Source organism: Nelumbo lutea, chromosome 2 (genome assembly GCF_056320005.1).
Source record: "Nelumbo lutea isolate HS-2025 chromosome 2, American lotus-T2T, whole genome shotgun sequence".
NCBI classification, from domain to species: domain Eukaryota; kingdom Viridiplantae; phylum Streptophyta; class Magnoliopsida; order Proteales; family Nelumbonaceae; genus Nelumbo; species Nelumbo lutea.
The window spans coordinates 64,402,697-64,418,689 of record NC_142685.1 but is presented as its reverse complement, the minus strand read 5'-3'; the positions used below and the strand labels follow the sequence as shown (position 1 = coordinate 64,418,689).

Genomic DNA, 15,993 nt, shown 5'->3' with positions numbered 1-15,993 from the left:
CCGGGAGAGGTTCACAACACTTGAGGACTTGTCGCGGCTTGCAGAGAGTTGGTAATCAGGAAGAAGCAGTGAAGGTTAGGGTTTAGGTAACCCCAAAAGGAAGTAAACTGAAATCCATAAGTATTTTTTTATTTAGTTTTAGAGACTGCAATCAGTCGAGATAGGTTGGACCTATCTAGAAGGAGAGGCCGAACTGTTTTAAGTTTGTTTCTAGGGTTTGACTGTTGGGCCGAACCCCCCTTCTCTCAGAGGTGATCAGTTTTAGGGTTTCATATTGACCCTACGATAGGTCCCACTTGTACGGACTGCTTGGAGAGTGCAGCTGATCACTTATTTCAGACCTACAATTGAAACCCTAATTCTGCTCCCGCAGCAGTGGGCCCCACAACAGTGGTTTCAGAAAATAGCATCTCAGATTGCTCTTCTAGAGGATAAAAACTTGACAGACTGCCTAGTACTGTGCTTGCCGATTGATTTCAGATCAGATTTGTGTTGGTTTCTTGCATATACTGTGATAGTTGATTGATTTTGGATCAGATTTGTGTTGGTTTCCTGCATATACTATGATAGCCGATTGGTTTCAGATCAGACCTGCATTGATTTCACTCTGTTTTCTGGTGTAGTGGCTCTAACAGTTTGTAGCCACTGATTCTTGACCAAAGATGGAGTTTAAAGGTCAGGAAGAAAGTAGTTTTGGGAACAACTGTTATGGTAGTGTATTTGAAACCGGATTTCAAATTACAACTGTGAGATTTGATGGGTTAAATTACTTGGAATGGGCTCAATCAACCATGATGGCTATCGGAGGAAGCGGAAAACTGGATTACCTCTTGGGAGATGTGAAAGAACCTTCCAAGGAGGACCCAACATACACCAAGTGGGTTAAAGAGAACTATTTGGTTATGGCATGGCTGTGTAATTCTATACAGCCACATATCAACTGAAATTACTTATGGGTAAAGACAACCAAAGAGATATGGGATGTTGTGAAAGAAACCTATTCCCAACCCCTTAATGTTGCCAGAGCCTATGAACTGAAGTGTGAAGTGAACATCCTTAAACAAGGAGAGAAGCTAGTTTTTGTCTACTTCTCTACCTTGAAATCCTTGTGGCATGAGATTGACCATCTAGAGACCCTTGAGTGGGAGAGTTCCAAAGATGCATAGACTCACAGAAAGCAAGTCGAGACAAATAGGGTGTTTGAGTTTCTGGCTGGTTTGAATTCAGAATATGACATTGTGCGACAACAGATATTGACAAGAGATAGTGTGACCCTTTCTCAAGCATACTCCCTGGTGCATAGTGAAGAGACCAGGAGGAAAGTCATATGATGCAACCTCATCCCGCTTTCCCAGCCCTGACAGCTATTAAACCTAAGTCAGGGGGTGATCCAGAAAGGGACTGGAAGAAGGAAGATAAACGGGACCTGGTATGTGAACATTACAAGAAACCCAAGCACACAAGATACTTGTTGGAAGCTACGTCCTCACTTGGTCCCAACAAAACCAAGGAATAAGAAGGGTAATGCTCATGTGGCCGTGAACACTGATTCAACATCCTTATCAGGCACATCCCTAGAGACTTTAGCCGCTGTTCGGGCTGCCCTCATACAACTGGAAAAGGAAGTTGGGAGCTCAGCTCAGCCATTTTAGTCACTATCAGCTCCTACCACATCTGCATTTGCACATTTAGGTACTCGAGCCACATTTTACCATGCTTCAGCTCCAGGTAATACTGACCACTGTTGGGTAATAGATTCAGGTGCATTCGATCATATGACTAGCTTGCCATCATTGTTCACTTCTTATCACTTGTCCTCTGGCCAAGATAGAGTATCCATTGTTGATGGCTCTTTTGTTCCCATTTCATGCAAGGGTGACATCAAGCTATTGGATACTATCTCTTTGTCTTTTGTCTTGCATGTTCCTAAGCTTGATACTAACCTGCTTTCAGTCAGTAGTATTACCAAACACATGAGCTGTTCAATAACCTTTTTCCCTGACCGATGTGTTTTTCAGGACTTGGAGACGATGAAGGTGATTGGGACTGGCCGTGAGACGAACATGATCTATCTGCTTGGAGAGCGTTCTCGTTGGGAGGAGTCAGTGGATAAGAAGTCTTTTGTTTCTCAGTCTGTGAGTCCGGTTATGCTTTGGCATAACCGATTAGGTCATTTGTCTTTCAGGTCGTTGAAGAGTCAGTTTCCTGCTTTATTTGAGTCTGTTGAGTTATCAAAGTTGAGGTGTGAGAGTTGTGAGTTTGCCAAACATTATAAAACCTCTTATTTTTTGAGTAATAAAAGGAGTAATTCCTCTTTTGATATTGTGCATACTGATGTTTGGGGGCCATATCATATCTCTTCTATGGGTGGGTACAGATATTTTCTACTGTTTGCTGATGACCATACCCGCTTTTCTTGGGTCTATCTTATGCGTTCTCTGGATGAGGTTCCTGCTCTGACCCAAAACTTCCATCAGATGATTCTCACTCAGTTTGGGGCCAAAATCAAAGTCCTTAGATCTGATAATGCAAAGGAATACTTTGCTAAGCCATTGACCTCCTACCTTCTTAGCAACGGAGTTATTCACCAGAGCACTTGCCCTTATACACCACAGCAGAATGGTGTTGCCGAAAGGAAGAATAGGCATATCTTGGAGGTGGCTAGAAGCATTATGTTTATCTCCAATGTACCTATTCGCTTCTGGGGTGATGCTATCCTCACGACAGTATATCTCATTAATCGGGTTCCTTCCCGGGTTCTTGATATGAAAACCCCTTTTTCCCTTCTATACCCAGACGGGGAGTTGTTCATTGTTCCCCTTAAAACCTTTGGTTGTACCTGTTTCGTTCAGCTTCTCGGGCCTCATCATTCCAAGTTTGAACCTAAGGCCTCCAAATGCATTTTCCTTGGTTATGCACAAACTCAAAAGGGTTATTGCTGCTATAATCCAGTTTCAGGGAAAAGGTTTGTCTCCATGGATGTCACCTTTTTTGAGGAGACACCCTATTATCCTAGGGTTTCTCCTCGGGGGGAGAACAGTGAGAGTGGGGCTGTTTTGAGTCTCTTTCCTCAGGGGGAGCATAGTGGGAGTGGGGCTGTTCCTTTACCTATTCCACTAGGTGATGAAGGCTGTAGTGGTGAGGGTTGTTAGAGGGATCAGGAGTTGAGAGTCTACCACAAGCGATGTAGGCAGGTTGATCCTAGTCATCGGAAAGGGAAACGACATTGCACCACATCTACAGCTCACAGCATCTCACAGTTCTTATCCTATGACCGCCTATCTCCCTCTTACCGGTCCTATCTCACTTCCATTACCAATGTCCCTATTCCAATAACAGTGCAAGAAGCCTTATCAGTTCTATAATGGAAAGATGCAATGCAAGTCGAAATGGATGCCCTGTCGAAGAATAATACTTGGGCACTGGTTGACCCACCAAAAGGAAAGAAACCGGTGGGATGTAGATGGGTGTTCACTGTGAAGCATAATGCTGATGGCTCTATTGAAAGGTACAAAGCCCGGCTGGTCGCAAAGGGGTTCACCCAGACCTATGGTATAGATTATTTGGAGACCTTTGCCCCAGTAGCCAAGATGACCACCATCCGAGTTCTGTTATCCCTTGCAGCAAATCATTCTTGGCCCTTGTTCCAGATGAATGTTAAAAATGTCTTTCTGAATGGAGACTTACAGGAAGAGGTATACATGCAGTTGCCTCCTGGATTCTATGATACAGGGACAGGTAAAAAGTTTTGCCGACTAAACAAGGCATTGTATGGTTTGAAGCAGTCACCTAGAGCCTGGTTTTATAGGTTCAGATTAGCCATTGGAAAGTTCGCTTTTGTACAGGCCCAGTCAGATCATACACTATTCATTAAGAGGGTGGAGTCCTCTCTGACACTACTTGCAGTATATGTTGATGATATTGTGGTGACAGGAAATGATAGCCATGAGATTGAGTGCCTCAAACAGCTCCTTCATCAAGAGTTTGAGGTGAAAGATCTTGGTGCACTACAGTACTTTTTGGGTATTGAGGTTACTAGATCCAAGTCAGGGATTTTTATCTCTCAGAGAAAATATGTTCTAGATTTGTTGGTGGAAACTGGAAAGTTGGGTGTTAGGCCTACTGATACACCCATTGAACAAAATCACAAGATTAGTGCAGAGGGCGGGGAGCCTCTTGAAGACAAAGTTATGTTCCAACGGTTGGTTGGAAAACTCCTATATCTCTGCCTCACTCGGCTAGATATCAGTTATGCAGTTAGTGTTGTTATCCAGTACATGCATTCCCCTAGAACTTCTCATCTTCTTGCTGTGGAGATAATATTAACATACTTGAAGAGATGCCCGGGTAGAGGTATACTGCTCAAGAATAATAATCACATGAGGGTGGAGGTCTATACAGATGCCGATTGGGCTGAGAGTGTTGATGACAGAAGGCCTACCTCTAGATATTGTGCCCTTGTGGGAGGTAACCTTGTCTCTTGGAGGAGTAAGAAGCAGAGAGTTGTTTCCCGCTCTAGTGCTGAAGCGGAATACAGGTCAATGGTTAACGTAGTGGCTGAAATTTTATGGCTGAGATCACTACTTGAAGAGTTGGGTATTGACTATGAAAAGCCCTTAATGCTGTATTGTGATAATCAGGCAGCTATTAATATAGCCCACAACTCAGTGTAGCATGACAGAACTAAACATATCGAAGTTGATCGACATTTTGTGCGAGAGAGGGTCCCATCACAAGAAGTGTGTCCCCCGTATATCACATCTAATATGCAACTCACGGATATCCTCACCAAGGCTGTACCAAGGAAGAAGTGGTCCCCATTGTGTTCGTAGGACAACATGTGTAGTTATTTGTTTCAGTTATAGTAGTGTCAGTTTGTTAATTCAGTTGTTATTTATTTCAGTTATTTATTTACTTTATTTATCATGTAAGTACTAAGAGAGTGGCGGCGGCAGATGTGTTAGAATCTGTCCCTCCTTTCAACCCCTTGTGTTCTCCTGTTTCTCTTCTCTTCCTTCTCCTTTCTCTCACTTTTCTTCTGCTTTTGTAAACCTAAAATCTATTAGAATTCAAGACTGATAACAGTCTTGATCTTCTACTGAATCCATCAACTCACAGCCTAGTCAAATTGAATTTTGACTTCATGTTTGCTAGAAGCAAGTCCTTATTACTTACCAATCTTTTCTATTTTCATTCAACCTAACATCTTTGCTGCTTGTTCATGTTAATTCATCAGAAGTTGTTATTTCCAAAACCACCAAGTCACAACCAATCCACTCCCTCCCCTAAACACACAGTACAGATATACTCGTAGACACTAGGCAATTGGTTCAAGTCACTTTATCTTTTTGTTATATATCTCTCTCCCTCCACGTAAGCTACAATTTTGTCTTTTAATGCATTATCCTCCTTGTTCGGTCTTTATTTATTTTTTTGCAATATGGCTAATGTTGGTTAAATCAGTTTTTGACAAAAAAAATCGAATTTGAATTTAGTGCGGTTGTATGTTTTATGATTTGAATTTCAGTTGAATTTATTTATTTATTTTATGTAAATGATTGGTGCTACATGCTATTTCTTTTCATCCACATTTCAACACCAATCACCATGCATCATTTTTTATTATTAAATCTTGTTGCATTACTTCATGTTAATGGCTTCTCTATCCAAAGTGAATTGGTTTCTATTTTGCCCTGCTTTTCAGAATACGAAACCTTGGATATTGGAACCAATATGAATTTTCCTATTGGACAAATTACAACTCCTATGATAGAAAAATCACAGAATCATCTGCTTATTGAAAACGGCTGATTATTGAAGTCTCTTCTTTAACCTTGAAACAAGAAATTGAATTTAATCCTCAGAGAAAACATAACAAGAAATTACCTGAAGCGAGCAGGTTATGAGAGAAAAGAAAATTTCAGAGATTACATATGCATAAGAACAAAAAAAGACTATCCTATTTGCAGAAACCTGAACATTCATAGCCCAACGTCATGCATTTCAGCGAGTCTGGGTCGGTTTTAATTAAAGATTTTAAGGAAACCGATTCAATAGCATTATTGATTCTGAAACCACCCAGATCTCTGCCTTTTCATATCAAAATAAATAAAATAAAAGAAAATAAAAACAAGAATAAAAGAGGAGTTAGAAAACTGAGGAAGCTATGACCAGGATTTAACTGACCTGAATTGTATTTTGGTGTAAATTCAAACAATGCAACGGAGAGAACCAAAGCTTTCCTCGTTCAGGACCGTTCTCTTTGAATAGCAGTGGCGACCGGGTGGCTCACAACCATGAGATTTAGAGAGAGATGGTGATGCTTTGGATGCATGTCCCTTCGAATCCAAGAGAAGGGTGGTATGGCTAAGCTGCCGCTGCAACTGAGGTCGCTGCTCAACTGGCGATGAAAACAGAACAAGGGAGCAATTGGGTGTCTGGGAAATGCAGGGAGGAGAATAAATGTTAAGAAAGAGGAATTTGATAAGAAAAGTTGGGAAAGGAGGTGGGAATGGGAGAAAGAGATTCGGTTGTTGCTGGTTATTGGATTCAATTTCGCAACTGCTGGAAATATCGCCGGAGAGAAACCTTGTACGTTTGTTTGTTCAATCGTCAGAGGGAGCAATGGAACCCTAAGTCTTTGAAGAAATATCTGAAATCTTCAAATGGGAACCAGACCCCTTTCGATCAACAGTTATGTCCAAATTTGGTCTGCAATATATATGGACCATTTATATTTGGACCGGTCTGAGTCCATACAATCATTTGGACCGTCCAATCTGTCCATAACACTTTCAAATTGGATGGAGTCCAACCCGAAACCAGTCCATTGACATACCTTGGTCTTAGGCCTGTCTACCCCCTGAACAAGTCAAACCCCCAAAGCATTCTTATTTAGTGTATTGGTGTACGTATTAAAATTTTGAACCATAGTTTTCAAGGCGCCAAGGTGAGGCTAGGTGACAAGGGGGCACCTTGTCGCCTAGTCGCCTAGGCGATGGACTTTTTTATGTAGAAAACATAGATCCTAGGGTAGTTCCCTAGGTACTATAACCATATTTCCTTGAGAATTATTCATAATTTTCATAATAAAAGTATAGAGTTCATGTTAGACAAAATGTGTTGATTAGACAATTTTAAGTTCTTCCTTATTGGTTCAGGTTTTAAAGCCTTTGGGGGTTCAATACAGCATTTAGCAATGTTTATATTGATAAAACCCTAACAAATAAGAAAATAATAAAAAGAAATTAGTATATAAACACACAATGAATATTTTAGTTTAGTAGTGCCTATTTTATAATTATAATGTCAAAAAGTAAAGAATAAAAAGTATTTTATAATACATAGTACAGAACTCTTTGGCGATTATGTGAGGCGAGCCTCAAAGGGCGCCTTGTCGCCAGGCATCGCCTTGACAACTATGTTTTTAACCTTGAATTGGCCTATTGTTTATGTTCTCTCTCTTTTTCATTATGGATCTTATTGCCATTTTATAATTATAATGTCAAAAAGTAAAGAATAAAAAGTATTTTATAATACATAGTACAAAACTCTTTGGCGATTAGGTGAGGCGAGCCTCAAAGGGCGCCTTGTCGCCAGGCATCGCCTTGACAACTATGTTTTTGACCTTGAATTGGCCTATTGTTTATGTTCCCTCTCTTTTTCATTATGGATCTTATTGACATTTTATCAATGATGTTAGAGAAGGCATTCTTAACATTGTTAATTCACTGTTAAACAGGTAGATGGACCTTCATATAAAATGCTACTGAAGAAGGAAAAAGCCCATGATATGGACGTAAATTCAGTTCAATGGAGCCCAAAGGTAAGCTGTGCCACAACTCTACTATTCATACTTGGGAAAGGTTGTATGGGTACAGTATCTGAAAGCCCAGTTGATGGGCCCCATCCTAAAGGATTCCTTAGCTCATCTAAGCTTTGTCCCAACTATATGGGGTTGGCTACATGAATCCTATTTGGCCCTTCTGTTCTGTTTAGTGACATATCTGTTGTTAAATTAGGGGTACATAAATCATTTCTTATTACTTCTACCCAAGTCATATTTAGTCTTCCTCTATCTCTTCTAGCTCCTTCAACTTGTAGCAGATCACCTTTTCTAACAGGAGTTGTAGATGTTCTATGCATGTGACCAAATATCTCAAACTACTTCCTCTCATTTTATCACCTATTGGAGCTATTCCTAAGTTCCTTCATATGACTTGATTTCTAATTCTGCCCTTTTTTGTTTTTCCACTCATCATCTAAGCACTTGCATTTCTGCCACACTCATTTTTTGGGCATGTTTCTTTTATGGACATGCTTCTTAGCTGTCCAACACTCTGCTCTATACAACATAATTGGCCTTACAACTGTTCTATAGAAGCTTTCTTTTAGCCAAAGTGGTATTCACCCATCGCTTAAATCCCTGGATGCACTACTCTATTTTACCCATCCTGCTCTAATTCTATGGGTGATGTCATCAATCTCTCCATACAAATTGTTAAACCGAGGTAATGGAAGATGCCACATTGAGTTATCTCTTAGGTGCATGATTGTTGTACTTTGTGCAAAAGATCATTATTCCATGCATCATTATATCTTTTTGGTTGCACTTCTGTAGTTAGATAATTGACAACATCTATGGTGCATGAACTGCATCGTGAAGCAAAAAACTTGGACCAATAATAAAGCGATACATCAAAATTTAATCTTTAATATTATTGAAGTCTTTAATGGTAAGTACACCTTATGAAACATGAACCAATGAGGACCATTTGGCATTTTTAACGTGATTGGTTGGAACTTTATTTATTATACAGCAAATATTCAAAATGCACCTGAGTTGAACTCTAGATAATTTGTCAATTTCATAACATAGCATTTGCTGCTTCTTTTGTTCTGAAAATTTAACAGGAACAGCGGCTTCTAGCATCTGCAAGTGATGATGGGACCATAAAGATATGGGAGATGGTACCGAGCTCCTGATTAAGCTCATTACTGTAGTTGCTTTATGTTTTTTTTTTTTTTTTTACCTTTTTACCGTATTATATGCATTTTTGTAATCAATAATGTGATTCACTTCGTGTATTTTATGGGACATAGACTACAAAATGAATGTTTATAGCCTTGAAAAAAAAATCAAGCCAGCATATTTAAGGATAAGAAAAAATGACAATTGTTATCATACAACATTACAACCTATGGTTCATTGTCCATTTGAAGGAAAATAAGAGAAATGTGGCTGCTCTCCGGTGGTCTGTTGGGATAGTTCGGCTGGTCGCCTCCCAGACGAACTATATGTATATTCAAATTTTGTTTTCCTTTTCTTTTTGGATTGATTTTTCATGGTGTGGTTGGTGGGAGGTACAACATATACAGTCATGGCACAGCAGCATAGGCATGCCAACATTATGAAGATGGAGCGTCTTAGGTCTGGAGTTATGGGTCTGGCACCTTCATATCTTGCCACTTGTCTATGCTACAATAGTCAGGAATTACATCCAAGGTAATGGCTGCATCAAAGATTAGCACGAGGAAATTACTTATAGAACTCTACCTATGAAAAATTACTTGTAGAACACATGGTTCAAAGTATCGATATGTATTGATCTGTATCGACCGATATGTATTGTTTCAAAAGCTCTCCAATATGCCCTTATAGGGGGTCCATCGGGGTTCTGACCGGTTCGTAGGGTAGAGGAATTTTAAACCACTCCTTTGAACCGGTTTTGAAAAAATAAAAACCGATATGGCCCAATATGCCCCAATCGGCATATCACCGTGCTTGTACAACCCACATTTGCTACGATAGTAGCCGCCTTTATTTATTTCATGGCCCCACCTTGAATTAGATGAAATGATTTGGTGTGGCCACTGTAGTACATTTAAGGCAATGACTTTCATTTTAAGCCCTGCACTACGAGTCTACGACAGTATATTTAAGGCAATGATTTTCTTTTTAAGCCCTGCTCTACTAGTCTACGACAGTGTTGTAGCAAAAGTGAACTCTTATAGGGAACATTTGGCATCACACTGAAGAAGTTAGGGGTGCATGCCAGGCCGGGTTGAGGTCAGCCCTAACCCACCCCAAGCTGCCGAACCCTAGAGTTGGGATTGGGTTGGACTCGGAGTGGCCCAATTTTTCCATTTTCATATGTCAAATGTTCCTTTTTCTATAATCAAGGGTTTAGGATGCAGGTATGTATGTATGCATTGTTGCATATCTTTATACAAGCATATATGCATTTATACTACTTACATGAATGCATGTTTATATAATAATTATAGAAGCTAAGTTCCTGAAGTTAAGTTGGGTTCATATTTTTCAATCCTAACCTTAACCCAAACACAATCTAAGTTGCAGCACCAGAAGAAATGCTTCTATTGTTTCTTGCATCTCTCATAAACTGAAACATGGTTCTGTTACTTTGAAAGAAATGGTCCAATTTGAAAATGAGATCAGATGCAACCGTGCAAGAAACATGTACTTGAGAAGTGAGAAAATCTCGCTTCAAAAAGAAACGAGCCGAAGAGAAATCGGAAACGCACACTTTCTTTGTGTGACTTCAAATAATTGTATAGATGTTTTCCATTTAAAATATTAAACGCATAAAAATAGGAAGATTTGTATTGCAAAACCTACTTCGTTCGAATCTCACTGCTAATATTGCTTTGCATTTGACCAAATGTTGCTGTCCCTTATTTTGACAATTGTGATTGCCGCCGAGACCCAATCCGAAAACCATCGAAGTAGGTTGAACCGTTGAACGTTGAAGCAAGGATCAAACTATCAATACTTTTCAGCGTATTATATATATATGTACGCATGTATGCTGATTTAATAGAATTCTACTATGTATTTTTTGCATGCCAAAAAGTATCTACTTTGAACCTTGGGTTGAGGCACTTTTTTTTTTTATAATTTTTTTTGCCTTGTTTGGAATGTATACGTAATGTATTCTGTATAAATATTATAATATGGCACTTACAATGTAGTGTTTTATATTATGTCATATAAAATAAAGTTATATGCATTTATTTTGATGCTTAACCGAGTGATGATCTCTCAGCTAGTACCAAACTCGTTAGGTTGGGCTAAACGCATGGGTGTTTTAGGCTTTGTTTGAAGAATCACTATCAGTCAAGGGTGTGGTACTATTTTTTGACTCAAAATGAGAGCACCAAATTCCTCAGGACTCCCTCCTTTATTCATGGTTAGAACTTGGAAGGAGTTCATCTATGTGTGTAACCGGGAGGCATTGCATTTTCCGAATGGACGCTGGCACCTTGGGAGATCAACTTGTGAGTTCGATTGCCGAGGCTGAGAGAAAAAGTCAAGATCTTGGATGATGAGCCGGTCATTGTGGGTGAGGCTTGTTGGGTATGTACGTGCTAGAGTGGTTCATGATTGTGGGCGACAATGTATGGGATGCTTGGGTCATCGAAGTGCTTGCTTGCAGGTTTCCCCCTTGTAGATCGAGTTGAGGCCTTGCAGCATAGGATTGAGGTCCTTTAGCGTCACACGTTCAACAAGATCATGGAGGTTGGTAATTTAGCGTCTATTTGGCAAGTCGTTTTTATAAGATCTGTTACAAGATCTAATAGTTAAAAGACGGTAGGTTTTTGCAAATAGATCTTGGAAGATCAAAGATTGTTTGGTTGAAATGTTTTTCATAGATTTCATGAAAGACTATAAAAGCCAGAAGATTGTTTGGTAATGTAATAAAAACATGTGTTATGTATATATGAATTTCTTGTGTGTGGGCCAACACACTTTTCATTTAACATGTGGGACCCATGTACATTTTCTAAGGTGGACCCCACATACCATTGGTGGACATGCATGTGGGGCCCACACATTTTACAAGGTGGGCCCCACATACCATTGGTGGACATGCATGTGGGGTCCGTGTGTGGACATATATGTGGGGCCCGCATACATTTTTCAAGACGGGCCCTACATACCATTGGTGGACATGTATATGGGGCCCACATACATTTTACAAGGCATGCCCAACATACCATTGGACATGCATGTGGGATCTATGTGTAGACATGTATATGGGGCCACATACATTTTTCAATGTGGGTCCCACAAAATACTTAATGCGGGCCTCATATACATTTTCCAATGTGGGCCCCGCAATCATTGGTAGGTCCCACTTATACATTCAAATAGTTTTTTTGTGAAAAGATAACCCATTTTCTCCCAAGCCTACACGTTCGAAGAAGACGAGGGCGTTGAAAGATTATAAAAGCTTCATTTAAAGCTTCCTGAAAAAGCTCAAATTCGGGCTGCTGACATCTTTTATGGATTAGTGCTTTTTCCCAATTGATATTTCCATTACCAAACTAGAAAAGCCCAAAATTCAGGCTTCCGAGCTTCTAAACAGTCGGAAGCCTGCACAGAAAGATTTGCCAAACACGACCTTAATTTTTTGCTTTTATGTTTAGTTGAGTTTGTTGTAATTTTAACTTGTTTGTCCTTTGTAGGGATCTGTGCGGTGAATACCTTGAGTGATCGGCTCACCCACGTGTCTTGCTACTTGCTAGTACAATGCGGTGAAGAGGGAGAAGGCCAAATTTAAGGCCAAGGTGACAAAGTGGAAGGCCGAGCTGTAGGAAGCCAATTAAAAGATTAGGTTGGCCGAGTTGGAGTTATTCGTGGGCTAGGATTGGCAATTGAAGTATTTGTTAGGGTAGATCGCTAATCTCGAGCTTTTGTGCTTATTGTTGTTTTCCTTTTTACCTTTGCAAAGTCCATTTGTTAGGGTAAATTGGGTTTCCACTCTTGGTGCTCGTCTTCTTTAGACTGCTCATGAGAGATGTATCCATTGAAGTATCCTTGTTGGATGAGGTATTTGATCTTGTTTTTGACTCTTGATAGTTCTTGGTGTTATGTCCATGACTATGACTTCAGTGGAACTTACAATACTTTTTTTGATCTCCCTGATTGGATTTGAGCTTGTTGAACAACTTGAGGAAGGATTTATCATAAACTTCGAGTAGGATATTCATTCGTGAAGTGTTCAGCGGGGTGTAATGGTTATAGATTGGGGCTTTTGGAGTTCACCTGAGATTGTTGGCTTGGGATGAGCTTCTTCCATGGCCATTATTGTCCCTGTCATTGTGGTCATCTCTGTCTCTGTCTCTCTCTCTCTTTCTACAATCCGATCTATCTTCTTCTATTTCTCAATGGTGTGTTAGCATTTCCTTAGCATTGATGTACTTCTCGGCTCGATGAAGGAGGTCAGCCATATTTTTTGGTGGTTTCTTTTCTAAGGAAAATTTATACTCTTTGTTAAGGGGAGGGGTCAAGGTCCCTCACCTCTAAGGAGCCCTCGACATTGAAACTTTTGGCCTAGTTATGCAGTGGCTCGTCTCGTCACTACCTAATTGCCATCAACAACATCATGATCTTTCTATATGTGGCGCTGTTAACGAAGTAGATCATGAACAGGTTGGCGAATTGGTCCAATGGCCCAATCGACTCAAGTGGTAATTTAAAGAATCATTGCCGATCTGCATATATGAATGTTGCTTGGAAGACCTCGCCGGTGATTGGTTCGTTGTAGCCCTTTAGGAGAATGAGGGCTCTGAAGTTTTTCAGGTGGCCTATGAGAGCGATGTGATGGTGCACAATCCGGCTGGTCCTAGTTGTCAACGGCCTTGTCTTTGAACGGAGCTATAGGGAACTTGAAACGGAGAAGATGAGAGAACTTTGGGGAGAATCCGGTGAGATTGCTCCAAAGCTCAAGTTAGTATTCTCTCAAAGGTAAGATAAAACCAGATGACGCAAAGTTCACATACCTTGTTCTTGGGGGGTAGGGAGCATTTTATAACCACTTCGCGCACTCACTCCGAGGCTTCTGTCATGTCGGTTATAATTACTTCTGTGCTTCTGCCAGTTCGGGTGTCATCCCCTCTACTGGGACAGAACCACCATTGCTCCTTGTCGGAGCCGTCTCTATAACTAGAGATGGCGGTGGTAGGTGGCAGTGGCAGGTGGCCGTTTGAAGTGTGGCTGTCAAGCGTCAGATTCCAAGTCAGTCAGGTGCTCCGCCCCTGGATACAGACTTCCTCAATGTCAGGCATGGTATGGTTGTTCAGTTTGGCGTCCTGGAGGCGAAGTACTGGAGTGGTGAGCAAGTGGAGATCTTGAGTTCGGATAGTGTGTCCCACACTGCCATGGGGCATACCAGTTTGGGTTATTATCCTTTGTGTTTGTAAAGTTCGGGGCCTAAGGGAGAGCTCGATCTCCTTGCGGTGAGTTTGGGCTCCTCGTAGGGAGTTCGAAGCGTTGGTTCCTCCTTTTGGAGTTCGCACCTTGGGCATGCTGTTGTGCCGAACTGTTGCTTTTGCCATGTGTTGAATGATTACGAGGTCGGGCCAAATCTTCCTTCATCATGACGCATTTCAGATGTGCGCAATGAAGGGAGGGTCTTTTGATAACCACTATCCGATGTTGAGTTGAAACTATCTTCCTCCCTCAATCACTGAGGCTCAAGTTCGCATGACTTTGAGCTCCTCACCAACATTCGGTTTTTTGACCTAGTTTCTGGGACTAGTTGTGCTCATCTGCCACTAAGTTAGCCTTGGCTTAAGAGGTCATCGAAGGCGGTTCATGTTGGCTAGTCTCCTGTTCGGTGGATCTTGAGCATCATCTTATTGCCACTATGGCCACAGGGCACCTACTTGTTCTGGTCGTTCATGCAATGTGCTCAATTGCCTTTAGTGGTTAAGATGGATTAGGTCACAGGGCACCTACTTGTTCTGGTTGTTCAGGCAATGTGCTCAATTGCCTTTAGTGGTTAAGATGGATTAGGTCATGATCCGATCCAATCCAAAATACAGTCCTATTTTGTCAGATTCTAATATCCCCTTGTTAGATTTTCAGATTAGGTAGGATTGAATGATAGGATTCGATTAAAAATCGAATGAATTTGGATCGACCCCATTCTAATATCTCCATTTTCCACTATGTTTATATTGCATTTTGTAAAATTTTATATTATTTATTTTTTTATAAAAAACATGTATATATGATAAAAATAGTTAAGAAATATAAATTGTTATAATTTTTTCCTTTTAATAATTTATTAAAGTTTTCAAATATTAAATTGAACCAGATCAGCTTGGGATATACGACATCCTTAATGCAAGATTTTATCAGATCTTCAGATCAAATTTGGATATACCCTAATTGGAACCTAATCCGATCTATTTGCATCCTCAATTACGTTTGAATTGAGGAGGATTGTTTTGAGCTGGCCATTTTGCTGGATTGCCAAGTTTATCATTTTGTTGGGTTAGGGGCTCTAGGTCTCGACCTTGTTGTTAAGGTGTTCCACGGTCATGGGTTAGGAGGGCAAAAAGGCCTTTGACAAACATTGGAGGTTTTGGGATTATTCCCGCTTGACAGGCTGGTTCTCCACTGGTTGTGGGGGGGTTTGTTGGTGGTTTGTATCTTTTGGTTTTTGGTGGTCATGGAGACTTGTTGAGAGAGGGGGACTGATTTTGTGAGTACTGATTGTTGGTGTGAGTCTTCAGAGGCATGATTGTTAGGCTTTTCTATTCGTTTCTTATAAACGGAGTCAATCTATTATAGTTTTAATTTGGGCAACAAATGAGGGAAGTGAGAAGGAGTTGGAAATCGGATGAGCAGAATTGCTTTCCAAGGCACCTGTAGTTGATAGTGTTGGTTTAGAGAAGGCACCTTGAACAGTCACAATTTCTGTTTAAAAAAAGTAGTTAACAATTAGTGATTGTTAACTTTGAATTGTGCCTCTTGATCACACCCGATCGAATCGTGACCGTTGATCTCATCAACAGTGATCAACAGTCAACAACGCACCAAAACCAAAGCCGCCCATCGTGAGCCACGCGAGTGCGAGCAAAGTGCACCTCTAAAGCGCCTCATTGCGTCGCATACATGTGCGCGCATGCGTGCGCGGTATCAAATCCCCATACTCTCCTCTACTAATTCTAAGGAGT

The 15,993-nt window shown here is 40.6% G+C and overlaps 1 protein-coding gene across 3 annotated transcripts in view; it reads left to right on the top strand.

Annotated features, from left to right (window-relative positions):
• The window catches only part of EMB1345 (Transducin/WD40 repeat-like superfamily protein), a 41,622-nt gene extending 32,386 nt beyond the window's left edge, over positions 1 to 9,236 (top strand). For all 3 annotated transcript variants that reach the window (XR_016107757.1, XR_016107758.1, XM_088972325.1), the window contains 2 exons: positions 7,742 to 7,825; positions 8,914 to 9,236. Coding sequence is in view for 1 of the 3 variants with exons in the window: in XM_088972325.1 (XP_088828451.1) it covers positions 7,742 to 7,825; positions 8,914 to 8,985 (156 nt within the window). In the remaining 2 variants the exon portion in view is untranslated. The remainder of the gene's footprint in view (positions 1 to 7,741; positions 7,826 to 8,913) is intronic.
• Positions 9,237 to 15,993: the final 6,757 nt, after the last annotated feature.